The sequence below is a fragment of the Sycon ciliatum genome, chromosome 4, assembly GCF_964019385.1.
Source record: "Sycon ciliatum chromosome 4, ocSycCili1.1, whole genome shotgun sequence".
Taxonomy (NCBI): Eukaryota; Metazoa; Porifera; class Calcarea; order Leucosolenida; family Sycettidae; genus Sycon; species Sycon ciliatum.
In genome coordinates, this window is record NC_088646.1 from 8,481,800 (window position 1) to 8,501,287 (window position 19,488).

At 45.3% G+C, this 19,488-nt stretch overlaps 1 protein-coding gene across 2 annotated transcripts in view; it reads left to right on the forward strand.

Annotated features, from left to right (window-relative positions):
• The window catches only part of LOC135814280 (kinetochore-associated protein 1-like), a 135,962-nt gene that overhangs the window by 57,984 nt on the left and 58,490 nt on the right, over positions 1 to 19,488 (forward strand). For both annotated transcript variants that reach the window (XM_065327379.1, XM_065327380.1), the window contains exon 34: positions 17,662 to 17,763. In XM_065327379.1, coding sequence (XP_065183451.1) covers positions 17,662 to 17,763 — 102 coding nt within the window. The remainder of the gene's footprint in view (positions 1 to 17,661; positions 17,764 to 19,488) is intronic.

Here is a 19,488-nt window from a genome sequence, read left to right on the forward strand (position 1 = left end):
ATTCTCCTTCGCAGAATGGACGCGCACGCAGTTTTGCTAGTACACGAGAGACACGCATGCCTCTGACTAAGTCTGAGCCATGTGCCACTCACTAGCTCGTCGCTTGGCTTCCTGCACCCGGTTGCATGGAGCTACAACTAGTACAAGTAGATCGTACCTCACAGCAGGGAGTCGTCAAATATTTGACGACTCCCTGCCTCACAGCCTTGTGAAATAGTTTTGGTACCAACACAAAAAAATCAAAAAAACGCGCCAAGTTTCGCTTGTCGGAGGTAGTAATAATATTAAAAATTAAAGTTGATTGTTCCAACTAGGAACACACGCTTCTTGCCGAACTTGACACTTGACTGACTCACGACTGCCATCCGGAGCACACGAGGAGCACGTCGCACCTTCCACTCAGTAAACCTGCAAGAAAGCACCACTCCCTGCTCAATACACAGTGTTTCGGGGAATTCACCCCATATCAGTTGAGCTTGAGTAGGCTGAGGAAGATTGTGCCTGGAAAGCACCACTTATATACTGCCTCACGCGGACGTGCGACTAGTTGTTGGAGGTGACAGCGTTGCGAATAGCTATACTGGCTCTCAACGTCTGTTTAGCACAACTCCATGAGTGACTCTGACTCACGCTGCTACCTGGAGCTTCACGAGGTGTTTGTCGCGCTGGAAACAAAGTGTCTCTGTAAGTTTGTATCCCTGGTGAAGGTTTGGCCTGGAGAGCAGTATATAAGTGGTGCTTTTCAGGCACAATCTTCCTCAGCCTACTCAAGCTCAACTGATATGGGGTGAATTCCCCGAAACACTGTGTATTGAGCAGGGAGTGGTGCTTTCTTGCAGGTTTGCCGAGTGGAAGGTGCGACGTGCTCCTCGTGTGCTCCGGATGGCAGTCGTGAATCAGTCAAGTGTCAAGTTCGGCAAGAAGCGTGTGTTCCTAGTTGGAACATTCAACTTCATGACTATTATCGCCGAAGTCGCAACTTCTAAGTTCGTATTAAAAATTAATTTTAAAATAATAATTTATACAATAAGAAAGACCAAGGAACTACAAGTTAATTAATAATGAGACGAAAAATAAGAACCAAGTCAAGTGAAGTAGTAGAAGTAGCAAAGATACTGAGTAGGTACAGGTTCTCAAGGTGTGATGCCACATCTCTGGCACTGATGTCCTAAACTGTGAGGCAAAGCAAACGGAGAACATGAGATTTGCAAACAGCCAGCCAGTCTAATACCAAATGAATTCATGTACAGTAAAACCTGGTTTAAGCAACCACCCCACGGTGCAAGCAAAAGGGGTCGCTAAAGCCAGGTGGTCTTTAGAACCAGGCCCCACAGTTTCTGTGTAGAACTGCCCATGCATGTGAAAACGGTCGTTAAGCGCAGGTGGTCGCTAAACCCAGAGGTCGCTTACACCAGGTTTTACTGTAATATTCTGCATGTCTACCCACGTGTGTAACTGTAAGGGAAAGGGTGCATGGTGGTGTTACCATGGAAACATTACCCGATCGGGTACCCGTGCTACCCGTGGAAAACTACCTGAACCAGATACCCGAAGAAATGCTACCTGATTCAGCACTAATATATATGTTATAGGGTCGAAACGATTATTCTAAATCGGAACGAATCGAATATGGAATGTTCTGAACAAACATATACCGACGGAATTTTGCAGAACTCAATTATTGTTCACATTTATTCACATGCATGTGTTTCTGAGTGGACCAGCAACGACGTGTATGCACAATGAAAACCATACGCATGAAGTACATGTTGTGGATATGAGAAAAAGTGAGAGTGTTGACCTGGACTCTGTTCTACACAGGAATACATAGACTATAGGTACAATGACTACAAGGACATGTAGGTAGAAAGTGTGCTGTTGTGTGAGTAGTGTCACTTCTAAACAAATTACTGGAGTAAATGCATGATAGAGCTTTTAGTGTGCGCTGGTTAAGAAATTCTTCAAGCGTTCTCGAAATGGAGTTGTTGATTGTTCAGCATCCAACTTGCACTTGCTCAGCTCTTCGGTGACAGCTTCGGCTTCTTTGTCGAGTGTGGTGTGTGAAATGTCAGTGTACAATCTTCCTGCCATGTGGATTTGCTGTTTATCCACATTGTTATCATCAACAGAACTAGCAGCAACAGCACTAGCTCCAGCACCAGGCGTGGGAATTGCAGAAGAGGAGGATTCTGCTGCAGCCTGAGTATTGCCTTCTTTTGCTGTGAAGTTGTGGAGAGTAAATGGTTGGGCCTGGCTTGTGACGGCTTTGCACACCTGGTCCAGGGTAGTTTGTAGGGAGAGAAGATCATCAGATGTCATACCTTTGTCTTCGCACAGAAGTTTGAAGAGCTCTTCCTTATCCTTCATTGCATTGTGGATGACTAAATCCACGGGTTTACAGAGTGCTTCCACCAGCGGGAGAAACATAGTATTCTCCAAGCCGCTTGGGTAACAGCTGGCATCCAAGCATCTGCTGGTGGCTATCTGTACCCGAAGTAGGATAGGTTCCTCTTGGCCACCTGCTTTGAAGCTTTGCAAATTTGCAGATTGTGTGTAATAGCCAAGATCACATAGAATGCAAATTCGCTTCCCAATAGAATGTAACGTGATCATACATACTGTGACGAGATTTAACACCATACTTTGCTCACAAATGTGTTGACTGTCCCATTTACCTACATCCACGCAATTAGACACATATTGGCGGCACCACTTCAGCAAACCCTGTAGTCTCTCAAGGTTCTCCAGCAGCAATGCACTGCAGATGTAGTGTGTGCGAACACATGCTGGTTGTTTTCCTGACTTGGACTGACGTTTTATTTTCGATGGCTGCATGTGTGGGCACTGTAGTGGCACAGGTCTTACCACTCGACGACGAAACTCAGCCACATCATATTTGTAGAAGGATGGATTGAAGATTCTCTTTGCCTCCAACACAACAGACTTCCACTCATCACTACTCCGAGATACGGCACTACAGCTCACTTCTTTTCCAACACACGTATCCACAATGATGAAGAACTGAGCCAGCATAGTGTACGCATCATCCAAGAATGGTAGAAACTCAGTGGCACTGAAGAGATCTGCTGATGCCACACTGAATTCCTTCAAATCGTTGTGCTCACCTTCTTTCTCACTCTTCAATAGTAACAGCTCACCAGCATAGCAGGAACAGAAGACTTCCAAAATGTCAATCGTCTCCAAAGAAGCAATCTCACATAGGTATTTCCTTGATCCAGGTACATGTGTTGCAATGGTGTCAACTATACATTGTAGGCTGTGAAACACATGGCAGAACTGTGCCATGAACCCAAGATCGTTGGCCATAATGTCCTCAAAAGCCCGGAACTGTTTTGGAGGTACTTTTGCGCGGCATTGATCTGGCTGATCGCTGAAGACGTCCTGGAAGATGCTGTCAAATGCTGAAAGTCTGTGCTGCAAACAACTTATAAAGGTAATGGGCCCCAAAGCACATTTATTACGGGTGAGTCCAGGAATTCTTTCCATATAGCACATGTAGGTCTTCTTGTCTACTGTCTGATTATCTGCTAGAACCTCTGATTTAAATGTTCCTACGTACTCGTGATCCTGATATATTGTCTGATGCAGACTGTAGCGGGATTGGAGACAAGAAAGGAGGATGTTTACATTTTCAGTGCTTTCCAAAGCCATATCTAGCAGCTCCTCGTGACGTTGCTGGCAACGTGAAAACACCGACTGTACTGCTCTGTGTGCCTCATCAGCTTTTCCCAGCAGCTCCTTTTTCTGATCGTCTGTTTCTGGCACAGTTTGGACGACAGGCTTGCCTTGGGACACAGCATCCTTTCCCTCGACAGAGGTCTTTGTCTTCTTACTCTTTCTTGGCATTGTGAAGGATGAAAAGTAGTCCGAGTCTAGAGTACGAGTGACATCAGTTTGACCATGAAACACTTGGGCAAGCTCGACTTGTATTCAGAAATGTTGAAATCTGCACTGGTCGTTGTCCTGCGACCTCTAAAAGTGACTTGATGTAGCCAGTCAATGTTCACATTACAAACACAACTTGTACCAAGTGAGATGATGAGAGTTTGTACACTTCTGGTAATACCCAAGAGCACAAGTACACTAAGCCACCTGGAATCACTGCACAGAACGCTACAGAGCAGAATGTAAAGGATGGCAAGAAAAAAACAAGTCTACTGGATTCTGAAATGATCAAGACCAACTAATATCGCTTTTCCTGGCTGCTGCCACTCAAGGGTATGTCCAGAGACTCGCTTGATTTCACACTGTACTGGATAGGTGATAAAATTCACATTACCTGCCATATTCACTGCTTGTCTAGTGTCCCTATAGCTAACACTTGCCTTAGTTTGATGCAGGTGACAGGAGTGCTGGCAGCATTTGCTATCTAGTAAACATGATATTAAAAAATGTGCTGCAACAGGTCAACAACACGTGCTAAGTTCACCAAATCTTTGTCTGATAATAGGTTTCCAGTGTAGAGTATCTCTACTGAAGCGATGATTTTATAACCCCTAAGCATAAAGCTGTGTCAGTATTGCGTTAAACAGTATACTAATCTCGTCAGAGCAAAAGTAAGAAGTACAAGTGAAGTAGTAGAAGTAGCGAAGATACTGAGTAGGTACAGGTTCTCAAGGTGTGATGCCACATCTCTGGCACTGATGTGCTAAATTGTGAGGCAAAGCAAAGGGAGAACATGAGATTTGCAACCAGCCAGCCAGTCTAATACCAAATGAATTCATGTACCGTAAAACCTGGCTTATGCGACCACCCCACGGTGCAAGGAAAAGCGGTCGTTAAAGCCAGGTGGTCTTTAGAACGAGGTCCCACAGTTTCTGTGTAGAACTGCCCATGCATGTGAGAACGGTCGTTAAGCGCAGGTGGTCGCTAAACCCAGAGGTCGCTTACACCAGGTTTTACTGTAATACTCTGCATGTCTAGCCACTTGTGTAACTCTAAGTAGTGACTACACCCAATTTCCAAAACTTGCTCCGATTGCTTCGATTTTGGTCTCATTCGATTCTCCCAGGCGTAGTACATAGGAGATCTGCAAGTATTATTCGAATCGGCCCAACCATTCTTGAGTTATAGTGATTTGAAGTGGGCCAAGTTGGACTTTTGCTGGAAACAGAAATGAATGGGAGTGATGGGAGAATCGAGAACGACCGCACAGTCAGTGCATGCAGTGCAGTGTACAGTGCACACGCCTCGTCATGCGAACTGCGCGTACGAAATTGCATACTTTGGTATTCTGGCTCAGAACAAATTCGCTCATAGAGGAAGACGAAAGCGTCTCACCGCCTTGTAATTTCACATGGCCAGTAGTTTTTCGACGTTGAAGACGATGGAATAAGTTAGTCCGCGACGCTGCGACCCGACCAGAACAACCCGAAATTCATACCCTGAAAAAGCGCTGAGCGCAGAGCTCCTAAATTTCGTCGTATGGAAACGGGACTTCGGGTCTCAAGGGCACGAACAGCCTCCTCTCTCAGATAAAGCAATTCACTCGATGCGATATTCTACAATTTGACCTGGCCACGCCGAAATGCACTGCCATGTCGGATTCTCCCATCGGAAGTATAGAAACTTGTTTCCAAAAAATCAGCGTCTGGGTGCGAGGGAGTAAAGTCATTATTGTATGGGAAAGGGTGCATGGTGGTGTTACCATGGAAACATTACCCGATCGGGTACCCGTGCTACCCGTGGAAAACTACCTGAACCAGATACCCAAAGAAATGCTGCCCGACTCAGCACTAATATATATGTTGAAGGGTCGAAACGATTATTCTAAATCGGAACGAATCGAATATGGAATGTTCTGAACAAACATATACCGACGGCGTTTTGCAGAACTCAATTGTTGTTCATGTTCACTAGCATGCGTTTCTGAGTGGACCAGCAAGGACGTGTATGCACAATGAAAACCATACACATGAAGTACATGTTGTAGATATGAGAAAAAGTGAGAGTGTTGACCTGGACTCTGTTCTACACAGGAATACATAGACTATAGGTACAATGACTACAAGGACATGTAGGTAGAAAGTGTGCTGTTGTGTGAATAGTGTCACTTCTAAACAAATTACTGGAGTAAATGCATGATAGAGCTTTTAGTGTGCGCTGGTTAAGAAATTCTTCAAGCGTTCTCGAAATGGAGTTGTTGATTGTTCAGCATCCAACTTGCACTTGCTCAGCTCTTCGGTGACAGCTTCGGCTTCTTTGTCGAGTGTGGTGTGTGAAATGTCAGTGTACAATCTTCCTGCCATGTGGATTTGCTGTTTATCCACATTGTTATCATCAACAGAACTAGCAGCAACAGCACTAGCTCCAGCACCAGGCGTGGGAATTGCAGAAGAGGAGGATTCTGCTCCAGCCGGTGTACTACCTTCTTTTGCTGTGAAGTTGTGGAGAGTAAATGGTTGGGCCTGGCTTGTGACGGCTTTGCACACCTGGTCCAGGGTAGTTTGTAGGGAGAGAAGATCATCGGATGTCATACCTTTGTCTTCACACAGGAGTTGGAAGAGCTCTTCCTTATCATTCATTGCATTGTGGATGGCTAAATCCACGAGTTCACAGAATACTTTCACCAGCGGGAGAAAGATAGTACTTTCCAAGGAGCTTGGGTAACAGCTGGCATCCAAGCAGCTGCAGGTAAGTATCTGCACTTGAAGTAGGATAGGTTCTTCTTGGCCACTTGCTTTGAAGCTTTGCAAATTTGCAGATGGTGTGCAATAGCCAAGATCACATAGAATGCCAATTTGCTTCCAAAGAGAATATAACGTGATCATGCATACTGTGAAGAGATTTAACACCAGACTTTGCTCACACATGTGTTGACTGTCCCATTTACCTACATCCACGCAATTAGACACATATTGGCGGCACCACTTCAGCAAACCTTGTAGCCTCTCAAGGTTCTCCAGCAGCAATGCACTGCAGATGTAGTGTGTGCGAACACATGCTGGTTGTTTTCCTGACTTGGACTGACGTTTTGTTTTCGATGGCTGCATGTGTGGGCACTGTAGTGGCACAGGTCTTACCACTCGACGACGAAACTCAGCCACATCATATTTGTAGAAGGATGGATTGAATATTCTCTTTGCCTCCAACACAACAGACTTCCACTCATCACTACTCCGAGATACGGCACTACAGCTCACTTCTTTTCCAACACACATATCCACAATGATGAAGAACTGAGCCAGCATAGTGTACGCATCATCCAAGAATGGTAGAAACTCAGTGGCACTGAAGAGATCTGCTGATGCCACACTGAATTCCTTCAAATCGTTATGCTCACCTTCTTTCTCACTCTTCAATAGTAACAGCTCACCAGCATAGCAGGAACAGAAGACTTCCAAAATGTCAATGGTCTCCAAAGAAGCAATTTCACATAGGTATTTCCTTGATCCAGGTACATGTGTTGCAATGGTGTCAACTATACATTGTAGGCTGTGAAACACATGGCAGAACTGTGCCATGAACCCAAGATCGTTGGCCATAATGTGCTCAAAAGCACGGAACTGCTTTGGAGGTACTTTTGCACGACATTGATCTGGCTGATCGCTGAAGACGTCCCGGAGGATGCTGTCAAATGCTGAAAGTCTGTACTGCAAACAACTTATAAAGGTAATGGGCCCCAAAGCACATTTATTACGGGAGAGTCCAGGAATTCTTTCCATATAGCACATGTAGGTCTTCTTGTCTACTGTCTGATTATCTTCTTGAACCGCTGATTTGAATGTTCCTACTGACTCGTGACTCGGATATATTGCCTGATGCAGACTGTAGCGGAATTGGAGACAAGAAAGGAGGTTGTTTACATTTTCAGTGCTTTCCAAAGCCATATCTAGCAGCTCCTCGTGACGTTGCTGGCAACGTGAAAACACCGACTGTACTGCTCTGTGTGCCTCATCAGCTTTTCCCAGCAGCTCCTTTTTCTGATCGTCTGTTTCTGGCACAGTTTGGACGACAGGCTTGCCTTGGGACACAGCATCCTTTCCCTCGACAGACGTCTTTGTCTTCTTACTCTTTCTTGGCATTGTGAAGGATGAAAAGTAGTCAGAGTCTAGAATACGAGTGACATCAGTTTGACCATGAAACACTTGGGCAAGCTCAACTTGTATTCAGAAATGTTGAAATCTGCACTGGTCGTTGTCCTGCGACCTCTAAAGGTGACTTGATGTAGCCAGTCAATGTTCACATTACAAACACAACTTGTACCAAGTGAGATGATGAGAGTTTGTACACTTCTGGTAATACCCAAGAGCACAAGTACACTAAGCCACCTGGAATCACTGCACAGAACGCTACGGAGCAAAATGCAAAGGATGGCAAGAAAAAAACAAGTCTACTGGATTCTGAAATGATCAAGACCCACTGATATCGTTTTTCCTGGGTGCTGCCACTCAAGGGTATGTCCAGAGACTCGCTTGATTTCACACTGTACTGGATAGGTGATAAAATTCACATTACCTGCCATATTCACTGCTTGTCTAGTGTCGCTATAGCTAACACTTGCCGTAGTTTGATGCAGGTGACAGGAGTGCTGGCAGCATTTGATAATGCTATCTAGTAAACATGATGTTAAAAAAATGTGCTGCAACAAGTCAACAACACGTGCTAAGTTCACCAATTATTTGTCTGATACAGTGGTCCCTCTATAATCCGGCACCATTTGTGCCACGAAAATCTGCTGGATTAGGGAGGGTGCTGGATTAACAAATCTGATTTACTGCTGCAATGTGCATGAAGAGGACATTTTGGCTACTGAAAATTGTGCTGGTTTATCGAGGGTGCTGGATTATAAAGTGCCGGATTAGAGAGGGACGACTGTAATAGTTTTCCAGAGTACAGTATCTCTACTGAAGCGATGATTTTATAACCCCCTAAGCATAAAGCTGTCTCAGTATTACGTTAAACAGTATACTAATCTCATAAGACGAAAAATAAGAACCAAGTCAAGTGAAGTAGTAGAAGTAGCAAAGATACTGAGTAGGTACAGGTTCTCAAGGTGTGATGCCACATCTCTGGCACTCATGTGCTAAACTGTGAGGCAAAGCAAAGGGAGAACATGAGATTTGCAAACAGCCAATCACAATCACTTCCAGTGTTCACAACCGCACAAACACCAATCCAGTATTAATCCACTAAATAGATTTAACGCACTCTCCACATACAGGCATGCACCCGGCTCAGAACACATTGTTTTCTGGTTGGCATATCAGGGATATTGGGCGGAGCAGCTGGCGTGCCTGAGAAAGACAGGTCGGCCTGCTCTGCGCAGGAGCTGTGACCCGGTGCACACATAGTGTGTGTGAGAGAGAGAGAGACAGACAGGTCGGCCTGCTCTGCGCAGGAGCTGTGACCTGGAGCACACAGAGTGTGAACGAGAGACGGTCGGCCTGTCGTGGGCAGGAGCTGCAACCGCTAGTGATTGAAATGAGCCAGCTGCGGAGATAGACTGCCCTCACCCGATATAAGTATATTGACAAGAGTTGTACTGACACTGTGATTGAGGAAATTATGGTGACAGTGACGGAGAGATAGTGATCCCCAGTCGAATGGGTTTGGGAGGGAAGGGGAAATTGACAACTGACGGACAAACCAGTGAACAGTCAAGTCGTCGGAAAGCAAAAGTGACAAAGGAGTCTCTCTTTTCTCTTTCTCTCTCTCTAAAGCAAGATTTGGAAAGCACGCGTGGGAGAGTGGCGCGCGCTGCGCATGCGCATGTATAGCAATGACATCATAATCAGATGCATGATCATCAGACTAAGTATGAGTGGTAGATGTTCCACGTTCGTTAACAGGGCTTAGCGCACACACTAAACCACCATTATTTTGAAGTAATGCCAATGGCATTTTATGTAACAATATGATGTAGTACATCTGGCGTAACCAGGGTTTAGCCCCCTTTATACCTCACTCCATATACACTTACAGTCTTAGGCATGCTCTCCCTTAGTGGTGTATATGTATAGGATATTGACCAAGACGAGTTCTATATGGGAAATATAGGCCGAGTAAAAGACCGAGGAACAAGCCATTAGGAGGTCACACACGGTGAATATGGAGAGGTATAAATACATTATAACAAAGGAACCTCGTGTATATCGAGATATATACACCAGTTATAAAAACCTCGGCTTCGCCTCGGTTTTCATACTGGTGTATATATCTCTATATACACTCGGTTCCTTGTTATAATATTTACTTATAACGTGGCCTGGCACGAGTAAAACATGGATGACAAATAGGATTTAGGCCTTTGGCCTATGGTTGGTGGATCTGATCCATCCTCCCCCACCGTTTAGGAGCCGCATCTGACGCCTGATCATGGGGTGGTGGCGTCCCACGGAAGCGGAAAGGTGGCTCTTGACCAGGGAGTTGTACGACTCCTTGTTCTTGACCTGCCCGGTACGCGAACCAGTGGAATTTTAATCGCTGCCGCAACTGGCGGCAGCGACGGTCGCAGACGCAAGTGATGGAACATTTGCAGGTGACGGAACGTCCGCAGTTGACAGAAGACGAGTTTTGCCATCGTTACTGCTCGCCGAATCAGCTGAAGCAGAGGGCCATGGAACAAAAAGGAACGGATCGACATTGCTGCTAACTACAGATACTTCGGAGAGAGAAGAGAAATAATTCATCTTACTTTGTGACTGCAGGAAAGAAGACGAGTTCATCGGGATCACTGTGGTTCAAAAACAACTGCCCGAACAGTGACGGTCTTTCTCCGTACCGTATATCATACCAGTCTGAATCTGATGTACGCGCTTTGCAAATTTGACAGTGTGCGGGACAAAACTTTGCGAATGCGGTTTGACTCACGAAATTTCGCGATATATTTGTACCGTAAAACTATTTTCCTTTTAATACGGTATGGAATGTGATAAACAAACACATTCCGACGGAGTTTTTGCTGAACTCAATTATTGTTCATGTTCACAAGCAGGTGTTTCTGAGTGGACCAGCAATGACGTGTATGCACAATGAAAACCATACACATGAAGTACATGTTGTAGATATGAGAAAAAGTGAGAGTGTTGACCTGGACTCAGTTCTACACAGGAATACATAGACTATAGGTACAATGACTACAAGGACATGTAGGTAGAAAGTGTGCTGTTGTGTGAGTAGTGTCACTTCTAAACAAATTACTGGAGTAAATGCATGATAGAGCTTTTAGTGTGCGCTGGTTAAGAAATTCTTCAAGCGTTCTCGAAATGGGATTGTTGATTGTTCAGCATCCAACTTGCACTTGCTCAGCTCTTCGGTGACAGCTTCGGCTTCTTTGTCCAGTGTGGTGTGTAAAATGTCAGTGTACAATCTTCCTGCCATGTGGATTTGCTGTTTATCCACATTGTTATCATCAACAGAACTAGCAGCAACAGCAACAGCACTAGCTCCAGCACCAGGCGTGGGAATTGCAGCAGAGGAGGATTCTGCTGCAGCCTGTGTATTGCCTTCTTTTGCTGTCAAGTTGTGGAGAGTAAATGGTTGGGCCTGGCTTGTGACGGCTTTGCACACCTGGTCCAGGGTAGTTTGTAGGGAGAGAAGATCATCGGATGTCATACCTTTGTCTTCACACAGGAGTAGGAAGAGCTCTTCCTTATCCTTCTTTGCATTGTGGATGGCTAAATCCACGAGTTCACAGAATTTTTCCACCATCGGGAGAAAGATAGTATTCTCCAAGCCGCGTGGGTAAAAGCTGGCATCCAAGCATCTACAGGTAAGTATCTGCACCTGAAATAGGATAGCTTCATTGTGGCCACTTGCTTTGAAGCTTTGCAAATTTGCAGATTGTGTGTGATAGCCAAGATCACATAGAATGCAAATTCGCTTCCAAATAGAATATAACGTGATCATACATACTGTGAAGAGATTTAACACCAGACTTTGCTCACACATGTGTTGACTGTCCCATTTACCTACATCCACGCAATTAGACACATATTGGAGGCACCACTTCAGCAAACCCTGTAGCCTCTCAAGGTTCTCCAGCAGCAATGCACTGCAGATGTAGTGTGTGCGAACACATGCTGGTTGTTTTCCTGACTTGGACTGACGTTTTGTTTTCGATGGCTGCATGTGTGGGCACTGTAGTGGCACAGGTCTTACCACTCGACGACGAAACTCAGCCACATCATATTTGTAGAAGGATGGATTGAATATTCTCTTTGCCTCCAACACAACAGACTTCCACTCATTACTACTCCGAGATACGGCACTACAGCTCACTTCTTTTCCAACACACATATCCACAATGATGAAGAACTGAGCCAGCATAGTGTACGCATCATCCAAGAATGGTAGAAACTCAGTGGCACTGAAGAGATCTGCTGATGCCACACTGAATTCCTTCAAATCGTTATGCTCACCTTCTTTCTCACTCTTCAATAGTAACAGCTCACCGGCATAGCAGGAACAGAAGACTTCCAAAATGTCAATCGTCTCCAAAGAAGCAATTTCACATAGGTATTTCCTTGATCCAGGTACATGTGTTGCAATGGTGTCAACTATACATTGTAGGCTGTGAAACACATAGCAGAACTGTGCCATGAAACCAAGATCGTTGGCCGTAATGTGCTCAAAAGCACGGAACTGCTTTGGAGGTACTTTTGCATGGCATTGATCTGGCTGATCGCTGAAGACGTCTTGGAAGATGCTGTCAAATGCTGAAAGTCTGTGCTGCAAACAACTTATAAAGGTGATGGGCCCCAAAGCACATTTATTATGGGAGAGTCCAGGAATTCTTTCCATATAGCACATGTAGGTCTTCTTGTCTACTGTCTGATTATCTGCTTGAACCGCTGATTTGAATGTTCCTACATACTTGTGACTCTGATATATTTTCTGATGCTGACTGTAGCGGAATTGGAGGCAAGAAAGGAAGCTGTTTACATTTTCAGTGTTTTTCAAAACCGTATCAAGCAGCTCCTCGTGACGTTGCTGGCAACGTGAAAACACCGACTGTACTGCTCTGCTTGCCTCATCAGCTTTTCCCAACAGCTCCTTTTTCTGATCGTCTGTTTCTGGCACAGTTCGGGACACAGCATCATTTCTCTTGACAGATGTCTTTGTCTTCTTACTCTTTCTTGGCATTGTGAAGGATGAACGTAGTCAGAGTGACATCAGTTTGACCGTGAAACCGTGACTTGGACAAGCTCAACTTGTATTCAGAAATGTTGAAATCTGCACTGGTCGTTGTCCTGCGACCTCTAAAAGTGACTTGATGTAGCCAGTTAATGTTCACATTACAAACACAACTTTTACCAAGTGAGATGATGAGAGTTTGTACACTTCTGGTAATACCCAAGAGCACAAGTACACTAAGCCACCTGGAATCACTGCACAGAACGCTACAGAGCAGAATGTAAAGGATGGCAAGAAAAAAACAAGTCTACTGGGTTCTGAAATGATCAAGGCCAACTAATATCCCGGATGGAGAGCCAAGGATTATTTGTAAAAAGTAAAAAAGGACCAAGGAACTACAAGTTACACTTTAATGTCCACTAACACCACCAGTTACTAAACAATCAGCTCATGCTATAACATTGCACGACACTGACCGACGGTGCTGACTTTCTACAACTAACTGGCTAACAGCTCTAGCACATCTTGGATGCGCACTCCAACAGCCTTCCAACTTGGAAGGTTCTAAGTTATAGAAATAACATAAGAATATCGTTTTTCCTGGGTGCTGCCACTCAAGGGTATGTCCTGAAACTCGCTTGTTTTCGCACTGTACTGGATGGGTGATAAAATTCACATTACCTGGCATATTCACTGCTTGTCTAGTGTCCCTATAGCTGGCACTTGCATAGTTTGATGCAGGTGACAGTAGTGCTGGCAGCATTTATAGTGCTATCTAGTAAACATGATGTTAAAGGGGAACTGTCACCAAAATTTTTCTTTGTCTTATCTTGTAGTTCTTTGGCTCCTGATCACGATGGTGTTATCCGTTTTTCTCTGCGATGGCTGGAAGTGGGTGAAAACTTGAAAAGAAGGTGCCCAAAATTGTCCCGAAGTACCGAGTGACGTCACGCCGGACTTGACCTCCACGCGTACATTCATCGTCAAAAACGAAGTCCAGCCCGTGTGCTCGTCGATCGAGCTAGCTGTTCCAATGTACGGTGCACGTGTGCCTTTTGAACTGTAACACATGGATGGGTACGTCGTACCGAAGGAGAATGCCAAAGAGGCAGAGACCCACGTGCAGCTACACAGCCAAATCAAAATAAAAAGCAGCTGAGCTTTCACCTTTTTGACTTCTTCCGCGAAGATCGTTTTATTTTGTGAGCACGGAAGTACGTCGTTGTTTTGAACTTTTCGTGTGAGGAACAACACGATGATGAGTGCGTATGCAGAAAACAATACTCTTCCGGCCGGCGATAACACCACCAACCCGAGCCCCAAAGGAACGCAATGTAGTTACGTGAAGGCGATTCATCTAGCGATGTTGCTGAAGATGCAGATGACGAACTCCGACGTCTTTCATTTCAGAGCCGGGTGGGCAACATCGCCACCTTCGATACAACGACATAATTTTCAAGTACGAGGTATGTGTGTCACACTAACAGCAAACAAACATCCTTCCACTCCTTCGTAATCACAAATAAAACAAAGAGCTGGAGCGTCGTGGAGGAAGTACCAGTGCGACAAACTGCAGTCGACTTTTGTTTATTTTGTCCCTTTTTGGCGTTCTCATTGTGTACAACAGTACACATCGAGTGTCCGAGTTCAGAAGGCAAGCGTGCACCGTACATCGAACAGTTGGCTCGATCGACGAGCACACGGGCTGGACTTCGTTTTTGACGATGAATGTACGCGTGGAGGTCAAGTCCGGCGTGACGTCACTCGGTACTTCGGGACAATTTTGGGCACCTTCTTTTCAAGTTTTCACCCACTTCCAGTCATCGCAGAGAACAACGAATAACACCATCGTGATCAGGAGCCAAAGAACTACAAGATAAGACAAAGAAAAATTTTGGTGACAGTTCCCCTTTAAATGTGACAACAAGTCGACAACACGTGCTGAGTTCAACAACTCTTTGTCTGATATTTGTTTTCGATATTTTTTGTGTCACTATTGCAGCTAATATTGCAGTAGTTGCAGCGAACTGAATAGCGAAGCACTGAAAGTAGTGGAGAATTATTGTTGGTTCAAGTCCTCCATTTCACACGTCACTGGCAGTGATGTGTGAAATGGAGGGACAAAACAACATGAGAACATGAAAGTATGCAAACAGCCAATCACAACCACAAAAAAACTCCCACCTCTACGCGCGTGCGTGTGTGTGTGTGTGTGTGTGTGTGTGTGTGTGTGTGTGTGTGTGTGTGTGTGTGTGTGCGAGAGAGAGAGAGAGAGGGGGGAGGGGAGAGAGCGGCATTGTTCACATACACCATGTCGCATATATGTAGCCTGGAGGTGTAGGGCACGTGTCATTGCCTACACTTGGCTTCAAGTGCGTAGATAGATTGCTGTTCTTTGGGCTGGCAGCACTTGTAAATGTTGTGAAAGCTTGATGCTGGCGAACACCGCTGCCTAGCTTCTGTATCTCGTACATATTCAGTAATACCAAGAGCTTATTTCTTTACGGAGTTGTTGTTGCTGTTGATTTTGCTGCTCTTTCGTTTTCCCTCCCCTTACTTTTATTTATCGCCGGGGTTGGCTATCACCCACTCTCTTAACATTGGCCGGTGTTTCCGCCGAGTCTTGAGATGTAATAAATGTAATGATACGGGTGGAATCCTGATAATTCGAATATGGCTTAATTCGAACATACCGCTTAATTAGAAGTTTTTCCAGGACCGATTTCGGTCAATACGATTCCCACATAAAATGTTCTGATAATTCGAACCTCGAATCGTTCATGTCCGGTTAATTAGAAGTCCCACGGATTCCACTTAAATAGAAAAGGTGTGGGATTTGTGCTGATAATTCGAAGTTAGCAAAGTGTAATTCGAAGTTCACTGTACACTGTACTGGTCAGTTCAGTTTGCTTGAGCAGGCTGTGGTGGTCAGTTCAGTATCCGTGAAATCTGTGTCTAAAGTCCATAGCGCAACTCTGCGTGACCATGAGAGCATTTTGACATACCGTGTTATCTCTAATATAAGCACAGTCTCCAATAATAGCACGTGTCCAATAATAGAACACCTTGGGGCGGCATTCAAAAAATAAAGTGCTCAGTCTCCATTATAAGCACACTGTCTATCGGTACCTGGTAAAATGCATGTACCGTATTATCTCTAAAATGCAGTGCCGGCGAAAACCCCTGAAATGTGTGTGTCTGACATGAATTTGGCATGGCAACATGCCTCTGAAATGAGGTTGAAATAATAATGAAACAGTCTCCAATAAAGGAACGTCTCCATTAATAGCACGGGGCGGAGGTACATTGAAAAAAATAAAGGACCGTGCTTATATTAGAGATAATACAGGTACATACTGTGTCGTGGGTTCATGTTTGGATAATTAAAATGTCCGGATAATTAGAAGTTTTTTCCTGGCATTTTGAAGTTCGAATTATCAGGATTCCACCTGTAGTACGTAACCCCCAAGAGTGTGCTAATCCAGCTATGGGGTCTGCGACGACAGAACTTCACATCACGTGACAAACCCATGTACATTATTTCCACCCCGTGCAAGATGGATAGAAGGCTGCACATAGCCCTGCTTTGGGTACAACTCTCTTATGGTCACTGGTTGCACTGTTTGCCAGCATAGCCTTTTGAACCATGTCACGTGATGTGAAGTTCTGCCGTCGCAGCACTGTATCTCTATACAAGAGGTGTGCAGAATTTCATGTACACGTATGTGGCCAGCATGTCGATATCTCAGGACAGAAAATCTCTTGTTTATGTGCCATCTCCGTCGCCAAATATTATGATCACACCAGAGCAATTCAGGACAAGACGAAAAGGACAACTGTTGACTTCAAGATCAAAGCTAGAACGCCGAACTCGAACGACATGGAAGCTCAGCAGCACAACGGAAACGCATGCGCGGCTGATACAAACTTAGAGTAGAGGAGTAGAAAGATAATGATATATCATGTGAGGTAGCTCACTAGTAAGGATATCACATCGTCAGCCTTCTGTTAGCCTAGATATAGCCATGCTAAGCAAGTATATCAAGTTCAGTTTCTCTTGGAAATACATTGATGCAGATTGTACTCTTCATGCTCATCAGCATTGGTCGAATGTGATTTCTCTAATTGGTCTATTCACCAAAAATCGCATGATGATATAAGTTATCTGCAGAACAGCTCGGTTGAAAAGCATTGCTGTCGTATCCTGCTCACACACACACACACACACACACACACACACACACACACACACACACACACACACACACACACACACACACACACACACACACACACACACACACACACACACACACACACACACACACACACACACACACACACACACATACTCTCTCTCTCTCTCTCTCTCTCTCTCTCCCTCCCTCTCTCTCTCTCTCCCTCCCAATCTCTTTCACTCTCTGTTCTATCTCTCTCACTCTCTGTCCCATTTTCTCGTATATCTTGAATCTGATTGTATTCCCACAACCCCTCCCTTTTCTCCTGTCTCTCCTACCTGTCGCACCCCCCCCCCCCCTCTGTATCTCTATGTTTGTTTTGTAGATTGAGTCTTTTGCTGGAGCTGTCTTATTCTACCGTACTACTGCAATGTATCAGAACCTGCTTGGATAGTGATGACTTAGTGGACGCGATACGTCTGTGCAGGTAAGAGTGGGTTTTAACTGGCTGTGGCGTTGTTGGTTTAACTCAGTGCGTGTCAGACGGATTTTGACACTGCAGATCTCGTCAAATGCAGCCTGAGATCCTTCAGGGGTTTCACTTTGGCTATCAGGGTACGGGTGGAACCCGGATTATTCACAGTAAAACCTGGGCTAAGCTACCTCTAGTATGTGCGACCACCTGATCTTAGAATGACCGTTTTTCCCTGCACCTGCAGTTTTGCATAGACACTGAACTGGAAACAGAAACCACCTGCGGTGCGCGACCAGCGGCCGACTTTCAGTGTACAAGTGCCGTATCTGACCGCATGCAGCAACAACAAGTGCTGTCCTGGCTGGCAGGCTTGGCTGCAACAGGGTTGAAATGTGCTCAGAAGGAGTACATGCAGTCAATGGAAGGGACAAGTGACAGTGCAGGGCGCTGCATGACTTGAGTGAGGTGTGAAAACGCATGGGCCTTCGCCTGTATGAAAGTGTTCAATGCCCAACACCTGTCAATATGAGTACATGGAAGTATGTGCAGGATCCAGCATGCCGTGAATGTATGGGACCTTGTTCTAAAGACCACCTGGCTTTAACGACACCTTTTGCTCGCAACGTGGGGTGACCGCTTATTTTAAAAAGCCGGTTTTACTGTATAGCAAAACTCGAACATACTAGTTAATTAGAACCATCTTCTGGGACCGATTTCAGTCGTAACAAGGTGTGATATTTAGAACCTCAAACTGGACATGTACGCCTGATTAGAAGTCTCACAAAATCCGCCAACATGGTAAATGTGTTGGACGTGTGTGTGTGTGTGTGTGTGTGTGTGTGTGTGTGTGTGTGTGTGTGTGTGTGTGTGTGTGTGTGTGTGTGTGCGTGCGTGCACGTGTGTGTATGTGTGTGTGTGTGTGTGTGTGTGTGTGTGGTGTGTGTGCGTGCGTGCGTGTTTGCATGCGCGCGCGTGTGTGTGTGTGTGTGTGTGTCTGTGTCTGTGTCTGTGTCTGTGTGTGCCAGCTAGTCCGGTTGGTGGGTACACATATTCCAGATAGTGTTGGGTCTGTTGCCAACAGGCTCGGCTGCTTGAAGGTGTATTGTGGTATCTGCCACCTTTGTTGCTTTCAGGGTTCATATACTTTCTATTTGAAGTGTACATACCTGTTGACCCTGGACTGCTTCTGGCTAGATTAACTCTTGTGTAATCACTGGTGCTAGTGAAGCTTATGTCAGATCCACTCTGATTTAGCCACCCACACTAGTAGCAAGTATTACCCTCACTGGGGGCAGGGGTAACTGCAGTTGGATTCCGGGACAGATACCCTGATGCCGTCAATTCTTCTTCTGCACCTTGTCCTCACCCACTTACTGAGGTGTGGTGAGCCCGTAAGTGGGATCATTTTCAAGTCCACCCATAGTTTGGGGTATTTCAGGGGGCTGTTGGCCGTTGGGCGATTCAATAGCCATTTGAGTCCTCTTTCCAAGATTCCTTTTGAGTTCCTCTCTCCCCTCTCCCGGGGAGACCCACGTGACCAATTTTGGCAGTGAGCAAGTAGTAGTAGTAGTAGTAGACTAGTGTGTGTGTGTGTGTGTGTGTGTGTGTGTGTGTGTGTGTGTGTGTGTGTGTGTGTGTGCGTGTGTTTGCGTGCGTGTGTGCACGTGTGTATGTGTGCGTGTGTGTGTGCATGTGCGTGTGTGTATTTGTGTATGTCTGTACCTGGGCGATTGTGCA